This window comes from Medicago sativa, chromosome 5 (assembly GCF_051527215.1).
Source record: "Medicago sativa cultivar Bolivia chromosome 5, Bolivia_mono, whole genome shotgun sequence".
Lineage (NCBI taxonomy): Eukaryota > Viridiplantae > Streptophyta > Magnoliopsida > Fabales > Fabaceae > Medicago > Medicago sativa.
In genome coordinates this window covers 67,899,788-67,908,933 of record NC_140753.1, presented here as the reverse complement: position 1 = coordinate 67,908,933, position 9,146 = coordinate 67,899,788, and the positions used below count along the sequence as shown (strand labels likewise).

At 32.0% G+C, this 9,146-nt stretch overlaps 1 protein-coding gene across 1 annotated transcript; it reads right to left on the bottom strand.

The window, feature by feature from the left end:
* Positions 1–4,809: 4,809 nt before the first annotated feature.
* On the bottom strand, positions 4,810–6,692 carry LOC146924313 (uncharacterized). The gene is made up of 3 exons (XM_085711843.1): positions 6,258–6,692; positions 5,846–6,060; positions 4,810–5,020 (listed from the first exon to the last, which is right to left on the bottom strand). The coding sequence occupies exons 1-3, from the start codon at positions 6,690–6,692 to the stop codon at positions 4,810–4,812; spliced, it is 861 nt and encodes a 286-aa protein (XP_085567969.1).
* Between the last annotated feature and the right edge of the window lie 2,454 nt (positions 6,693–9,146).

Below are 9,146 nucleotides of genomic sequence, written 5' to 3'. Positions count from 1 at the left end.
AATCAGATCTGAGATGATATTTGAAGAGAAAAAACTGATATTGAAGAACTTGTTCATCTGCTTTTTGCATCTTCTCTCTCCCATTCATCTGCTTTTTCTGACCATTTTCTGCTAGAACTTGTTCTTCCTGGAGAACGGTTCTCCAGCTTGGCCCTCCATGTCACTCAACTTCAATGGGATACAAAAGTAGAACCTGTTCTTGAAGCTGTGGAACACTCTTAAGAACAGCATTGGAGTTGCTCTAACCAATCTTCATTTGTTAAAGTATATAGAGTATATATATCATTCGATTATTATTGTAAGTAGGGTCGGTCTTAAGATTTTTGATGTCTTTGACGAAACAATAAAATTGTGCTCTTTAGTTATTTCAATATTTTTCTTCTTGCGCTTTTTGTTGCAAAATATTCATTTATAATTAAAATTCTTTAAAAATATATTTTCAATATAATTAATCACATCGAATTAAAAAATATATCTCTATAATACTAATTACTAAGTAATAATAATTTTACCCCTAAATTAATGGTGCCTTGGGCTGCCGCTCCTCCCGTCCACTTTCAGGGCCACCCCTGATTATAAGCAAATTTTAACATTTTAGGTTTATTCAATAAATGATGTATGTGATCTACATTAAAGACAACATACATAATTTATTGAATTAATCTAAAATGTCAATTTTTACTTATAATAGTGACAAGAGAGTGTACAATTTAACGATAGATAGACAAAAAAAAATATAGTGAATGTTTTCAATAATTATTGTATACTCTTTTAAAAAAAAATTGTGTCTTTATCTTTTTAAATAGAGAAAATTGAGAGAATTGTAAATAAAGAGGATCTCAACTCTAAATTGATTACCGTTGATGAATTTATTATAGTGAATTTCATCCGATCATTATTATAAATAAATAATTTAAATACTCACTCTGTTCTTAATTATAAGCAAATTTGACTTTTTAGATTCATTCAATTAACGATGTATGTGGTTCATAATATGGTGTTATAAGAGGAAATGAGAGGATCTAATTTGGTGCTTCGTCTTGCCCAAGTGACACTAAACATTTGAGTGGCTTTCAATTTTCATTGTTACGTTTGTTGTTTACTCCCTATCTCGTAGAGAGATATTTCAAGGTATCTTTATGGTTTAGGTCATTTAAGCGTGTGTTCATTTAAGTGTGTGTTTGGTTTGTGATAGGGAAAATTGAATTTTATAGAATTGATTTTGATTAAAAGTGAATTAAAATTAACTTGATTTATGTTTGGAGATATGTGAGTTTAATTCTTACCAATTTATACCGAATAAAATTGTTTTTAAATGTATAACAATCAAAATAAATTTTAATTATATATAAATGAGTTTTGTTAGAAGCCACTCATGAATTTGTCTTTTAGCAATCCACACCTCAAAGTGTGATTTCCACTTTTTAGGTATAACTTTCCTAAAAGACACCTTCATAAAAATTAGTTGGTGTCTTTTAGCAAATGTTCATAGAACAACTTGCTAAAAGACACCTTCATGATATGTGTTTTCTAGCACAACTCTGTATAAATATAGAAAAGTCGTTGGAGGACAAAAGTATAAATAAAGTACAACGGTCACGGTGAAATATTGGAATTGGTTCTCAATTCTCATCCAATGGAAAAGTTATTCATGGTAGCTTGACTACAAATAATTTTTGAAAAATGTTATCAAGTGTTCTAATGTGTTCTTAGGACATTTGTTTAGAAGTTTAAAGTAAAAAATTTATAATCTTAAAAATTATACATTCAATATATTGAAACAATAAAAAGTAATTTTTTTATACATAAAATTAATCAATTTTTTTGAAGGAGTTAATCAATTATTTTTATTTTTGAATTTTAAACAAATACCTTAAAGGTTAGCATAACCCATAAATTTTTTGTAAAAAAAAAAAAACTATAAATTTTAATGCCAAAAATTGTGTCAAATTTAGACACAGATAAACATGCAACTTATCACTAAATCATACTCTACCTCCGTCCTTAATTATAAGATCCTTTTGGAAAAAAAAATTGTCCCTTTTTATAAGACCTCTTTGATATTTTGAAGTACATTAATTATTTCTTTACCGACATACCCTTATTTATTTTGCATCTTTTTCTACAATAAACAATAAATTATGTTGAAAACATAAATTAACTCTCTCTCTTAAGGATAAAATTGTAAAAACAATAGTAATTATATACAAATTTAATACTACGACCAACTTTCTTAATCTCCGTTATATAGTCTACATACATCATTTATTGAATGAATGAACTTTTGCTTATAATAGTGACCGGAGGGATTAATATTTAGGGACGGAGTAGTAACAGATAATGGAGTCGGATACAATGTTGTCATTGTTTGGATGAGTAGATCGTGAATCATAATATTTTTCACAAATTGCAATGTTATTTGGATATATTTTTGCTAACATTAAATGCTCATAACTGCAAATTTGTACTCTATAGAAAAAAACAGAGAAACATTAAATGCATAAATTTCGTTAGATTTGATGAGAAGGAAAAGCTGAACTAAGTGGGTGACTCTCAGTATCGTTTGTTGCTGGCAATTTAATTCAACATAAGTACATCAGTTGAATTATTCAAAATCTCTTAACTTGTTATTGTGACATGAGCAGTAAGGACAAAGGACTAGGGAGGGCAATTGGGGGTCCCCATGGTCCCTTCCTCCCTTAACATGTTGACTTAAATATATTTTCAGTCTTTTATCTTTTATTAAAAATGCATTTTGATGCATTATTTTATTTTTATTATGTTTTGATAATTTATGTTTTTAAAAGATTTACACCTTTTTTTTTTTGAAGGAAAAAGATTTACACCTTAGTCTTTTAATCATAAATTATAACATCGAAAAATAATAACAACACACATTCTATCACATACTTTTCAAAACATTCTATTTGATTGATTAAAATTTACATGGAACGCACAAAATTTATATGAGATATCAACGTGATTTGGTGAGACTCATGTGAATTAACATAAACCTATGTGACGTATAGACATGCACGGATGCAGGTTATGCATATTGGGTCAGTTCACCCCACTTTTTGCTTTTTATTTCAATGAATAATAGAATGATTTTATATCTTGACTCCGCTTTAAATTGTACGTTGACCTCACATAACTAAACTAATACACCAGAGAGTCTAGAGGTAAAGCAAAGTCGTATATGTAAACTGTTTTTTATATTAGTACTTTCATGCCTTCTATTGCATTTTTTAAAATGGATTAGTGTTATCACCATTTACGTTTATGCATTGGAAACAAAACATTGGTATTTAAGTTTTAACTTTCAAAAGAACGATTGGTTTTTCAATTAAACCAAAAAAAAAAAATGATCCCAAAAAGATAAAAAAAATTAAAATAGCCCGTAAAAGATGAAAAATGACCAAACCAAATAAGAAAATTGATAAACTCAAGTCTAAAATTGAATTTATTTTTAAATTACTTATGAAATATACGAGGAATTACTAGAAAACATGGATGTATCATCTTTTGAAAACTTTTCTAATTTAGATGAAATTACTGATCTTTGAAGAAAGTGTGTGGAAACTACAAAACATATTGTATGTGATGACTGCAATTGTTGAAAGGAGTTTCTTTGCTATGAATTTTGGAAAAATCAAATGCGATGGAGGATGAATTTTTGAATGATAGTTTGATAACATCTATAGAGACCGATATAGTGACATACATTTTTTTTAAGGGATAATGACATACTTTTTGTATTCTCCAATTTTTCTTACTGCTAATTATTTTGTTAGTAATAAATTTATATATTTTTCTATAAATATTTATTGTAAACAATATTGACCTCACTTATTGAAATTTTTGGATCCGTCACTAATAGAAATGGGAAAACAAGGTTGTTTTTAAGAACATTGAGAATGAATGTTGAAAATGAAAACAAGAAAAAAAAAAATGTTTGAAGGAGATTTTATTGAGACGTCTTTTTTACCAAGTAAGGAGAGATGAGTGAGGAGAGACAATAACAAAATATTAAAATACAAAGTGAATAAAGATGATAAAAAGGAGAAGATACGACTAGGGCTTATCAAGAGTACGATAGCACCTTCATGTGTTTAAATATAATATTTGAATCATTCAAGACGAGTCTACCATACAAACCATCATAAACATAATTTTCAAAGCGAAAACAAAATAAGAAAATGACCAAACAAATAAAAGGGCACCGCCACTAGCTATAAAAACCTACAGAGAGGTTTGTAACTTTTATCTTCAGCCATCTGAAAGAAATAATCTTGACTTTGTCGAGAAGCTGAGAAATAGATTTTTGTTTATTATTAAAAATTATGTCATTCCTTTCATTCCAAATTACTCAAACACACGAGAACCGGATTAAGTGAGAAATAGAGCCTCTTGTCGAATGCACATACTGAACAAAACGATCAGATATATCAATAGGGTCAACCGATGAAAATTCCAACAAGTACGAACCAGATGACAAATAGAACCAAAAACAATACAATTTAGAAATAGATGGTTTGCGGTTTCTGTATTACCGCACCCACTCACGCATAGTTGTGCATCATGAGTAATAACACCACGCCAACCAAGTTATCTTGTGTAGGTAACTTATTACGAAGTAGCCACCAAGTAAAATTTGAAACCTTCAAAGGAACGTCTTTATGCCAAATTAAGGCTGAAGCTGCGAAAGACTGTTGTGACTACGAGCTAGTGAGAAAATTATACACACCTCGAATTCAATAAGCACCACGTCGGGTCTAACTGCCACCGTCATTGATCATCATTATCGATCTACAAATTCACATTAGAAAGTAAATCCGAAGACGCCCCAATCAACTCCTCTTCCCATTCGAACAACCGCCGCCGCCACTTCCAGGCCACACCACCCTCACCCCAACCTAAGACAAACATATCATTCACCGATACCCATTTATCCTCCGACAAATCAAACAACCTCCTAAACCCAGTGATGGCCCTAAGCATGGGCCGAGAAAGCGGCAACCTAGTGCACCATATTTCCAATATTAAAGAGAATTTTATATTATTTTATGTAAGATACTTGCTAACAATTGGGGCACTCTAACGTCATATTATTTTACACGAGTTTATGTGTTTCATTTCTTTCTAATTTTAAATCTCTAATCTCTTCATCTCAATTTTGTTAACACAAGAACATAAGTCATTGACATTCGACAACAACAAAAAACATAAGTGTCAATGTCATATAGATATAATATAGTCTCTTACGAATATGTACCAAATGATCCATTTATTTATTTAATATTCATACAAATATTTTTATATAGATATAATAGTAAAAAAATAAAACGATTTCTTGGAGGAGGAGGAAGAAGAAGAAGTCTCTTTATAGTGGTTTATGAATATAAATATTGAATTGTGATCAATGTGTGGTATTGTGTAAAACATGTTCTATTTAGTTAATAAATTCTCAAGTGTCGAGTGTAGACTTTGGAGCATGATCCTAGTTTAGAGCTTGTTGGTCCACATTTCAAAGATTCATACTCGTGTTCTTTTTGCACAATGTCAAATGAAAAGGTGCAATAATCTTTCAAGTTTATTTGTTTTATCCTTGTGTATTTTTTGTTAACTTTTTTTTAATAGGGGCACCATCTCATGATCCGCCCAAGGCATCCATATTCAAAGGACCAACCCTACCTAAACCTCTCACATAAATGAATCTCCCAAATCCACTCATCCGTCCAAAATAATGTATCTACACCATTGGAAACTATTCAAAAAACATTATCTTGAGACCAACCACCCCCCACCATCCCGATTACACACCATATACTTCCACCAACCTGACCTTCTTCGGATCCCCTCCAAAACTCGGCCGCCGTCCACACCGTATTGCGCCGATAAGACACGATACCATAAAACATCTTTATCCACCAACATCCTATAACACCATTTACCTAAAAGAGCAACATTAAACTCCCTCAATCGCCTAACCCTCAAACCTCCATCCTTATTCCTCGTACACATAGATTCCCAGTTAACCCAAGAAATTTTCCAATAATCCTCACACCAACCCAAAAAAAAAACTAATATAGAATCAATAGAGGAAATGATACATGAAGGGGCTTTGAAAAATGAAAGAGTATAGACAGTCTTAAGGAGAATCAATCAGCCATCCAATGATAAATTTCTACTCCTCCTCCCGAACAGTTTAGATTTGATTTGATTGAGCGTCACTCCCAAAAAATCAGACGCCGCACATTACCACTAATCGACATACCCAAATACACAAAAGGAATCTTCCCAATTTTGCATTTCAACACTAAAGCCACCTCATTTAACCAAGAATCATTAACATTGACTCCAACCAACATACTCTTATGAAAATTACCTTTTAATCCTGACATCGCTTCAAACAAGTACAAAACAGCTCGCAAGGCTTTATCAGTTGCCCAAATTTTGATCGTAAATAAGAACGTATCATTTGCAAATTTCAAATGAGGAATAACAACATAATCATGATCACCAACTAGATATCTAGTGTACACATTAGACTCCACTATCGATTTCATCATTACATGACATTCTTCTGCTGCCAACAAAAAAAGAAAAGGGAAAAGTGGGTCACCCTGTCTCAACCCTCTTTCCAACAGGAATTCATCTGTAGGACTACAATTAACCAAAACACATGTCATAGGGGTACTGATACACTCCTTTTGATCCATTTCCTTCAAAGAGTCGGGAACATCATTTTAGCCTTAACATCATCCAAATATCCCCAATCTACCGAATCATAAGCCTTTTCAAAATCAACTTTAAACATCAATAACTTTTTCTTCATCTTGCAAGCCTCATCTACCACCTCGTTGGCTATCAGAGTCCCATCTAAATTTGCTCGTTTTTCACAAAAGCTGATTGCATATCTGAAATAACACTACTAATGACCAAGTCTGTTTGCTAACAACTTAGCTAAGATCTTATTCAAGCTACCCACGAGAAAAATGGGTCTAAAATCGTTCAAGCGTTGGGGACTATCAATTTTAGGTATCAAAGCGATACAAGTATAATTAATACCTTTCGTTAACCTTCCATTGCAGTGAAACTCTAAAATGAACCTCATGATATCACCTTTTAATTCATGCAAAAACTCCTTCATAAAACTAAAATTAATGCCTTTCGGGACATGACTTTTGAAATTGTCACAATTCCAGAATGCAACTTTCACTTCTCCAAACTAAAAGGCTTAATCAAATTCCCTCCACCATAGGAAATCGAGTATGAAATTGAAGATCATCCACAAGTGGTCTATCAATATTACCCGCCACAAAATGAGCCGCAAAATGAGAAAAAACTGCACTACGCACATTAGACACTCCTTCCACCTGGGCGCCTTCGACAATAACAGAATTAAGATTATTACCCTGTCGACGACTAGAACTAATGCCATCAAAAAAAATTTGAGCTCGAATCTCTTTCTTTTAGCAAAAGTAACATAGATTGTTGCCAACAAATACTAGTATTGATACGAGATAAAAAATGTAAATCACTTGTCAGCCCACGTAACTCCTCAGACTCGCTATCTGATAACGACTCAATTTCCCCTTTACAAATCTAACAAAACTATTCTCTCCTTATTAGTAGAAATCCTACCGGCAAATTTTGAACATGGTTACTAATCCACAATTTAAGCGCTGATTTGATCAACTTAAACTTCTTCTTAACAACGCAACCACCCAAACCATCAACCTGAAAAGACATTCACTGATCACAAACTACTTATAACCTGGAATCTCTGACCAACACTTCAGTATACGCGTTGGTCTAGGCCCCCAATTTTGCTCATCACCACACAACACAACATGACAATGATCTGATAACCCTCTAATTTGAGCCATATGTAAACATTTAGTCCAAGTCAAACACCAAGCTTCAGATAACAAGAATATATCTAGACAACTCATGGATCTACCGTCTCCCCGATACCAAGTACATGCACGACCCCCAAGAGGGAGACCAACTAAGAAATTCTCCTCAATAAATCTAGTAAAAGGATCAATGTCTTCATAATGTACTACTACCCCAACTGATTTCCTTCCTTCCATACACCGAACCGCATTAAAATCATCACACACACAAAAGTTCTTCCCCTCACGGACACCAAGACTCGCATATAACTTGTCTCATAACAATTGCCTAGCCACATTATCATATGGATCATATATATTTGCCAAATAAAATTCCTCATTATTAGTAAGAAACATACCATGGATCAAGAGATTATGCTCAACATTGTACGATGACCGCACCTCCACCAAAGAACAACCCCACACGGTTAATAAACCAATTAACGCTCCTACCGAAGGACGATAAGAATACCCATACTATCCCAAATGGAAGAACAAGTAACGTTTTTTATAAAAATATTCAAAAAGTTACATCAATTAATAATTGCATTGATTTTGATTTTTTATTTTATTTTTTATAATTCTTCTTGTAATAAAAATCAGAGAGTACTCTCTTGCCAATCATTTTATTTAGTTAGGATCTACGTATCTCCATGAGATGAGATAGGTGGTATGAACTAGTAGTATGCTTTCAATACTTTGTCGCTTTCAGCCAGTTGCAAGTAGGCATAACTCTACTCCACTTTCATAAATCATAGCCCCCAATCTTTACTATTCCCTCTCGTTCGAAAGATATTTCATGTCCTGTCTATCCACCATTTTTATTGTGTTAAGACATATAAAGCATAAATATTAGTTTTATGAAATTTTGATTTTTATTTAAAATTAAAGATATAGATATTTAGCATTTTTATATTGTAATAAATTACATTTGTATTTTTTAATGATACCTACAATATAATAAATATAATATGAATTCAAATCTTTTTGAATGACATTAATAATATAACATTCTTATATTGTAAGAGTATAATTCAAAGTGAAAAAATTATCCTAAAACCATGCATTTTTGTTGTACATTGTATAGATTATGAATAGTATCAAAATTACCAAACAATACTTCAAAATTTATAGATAAGATTGAATTTATACTCACTAGCTACCTTCCCAACTACCAAGTAAAGGTCCTTATATCTCCCTCCTTCCCTCCATTATATATAGAGCACACTTCTTACTAGTTTTCTC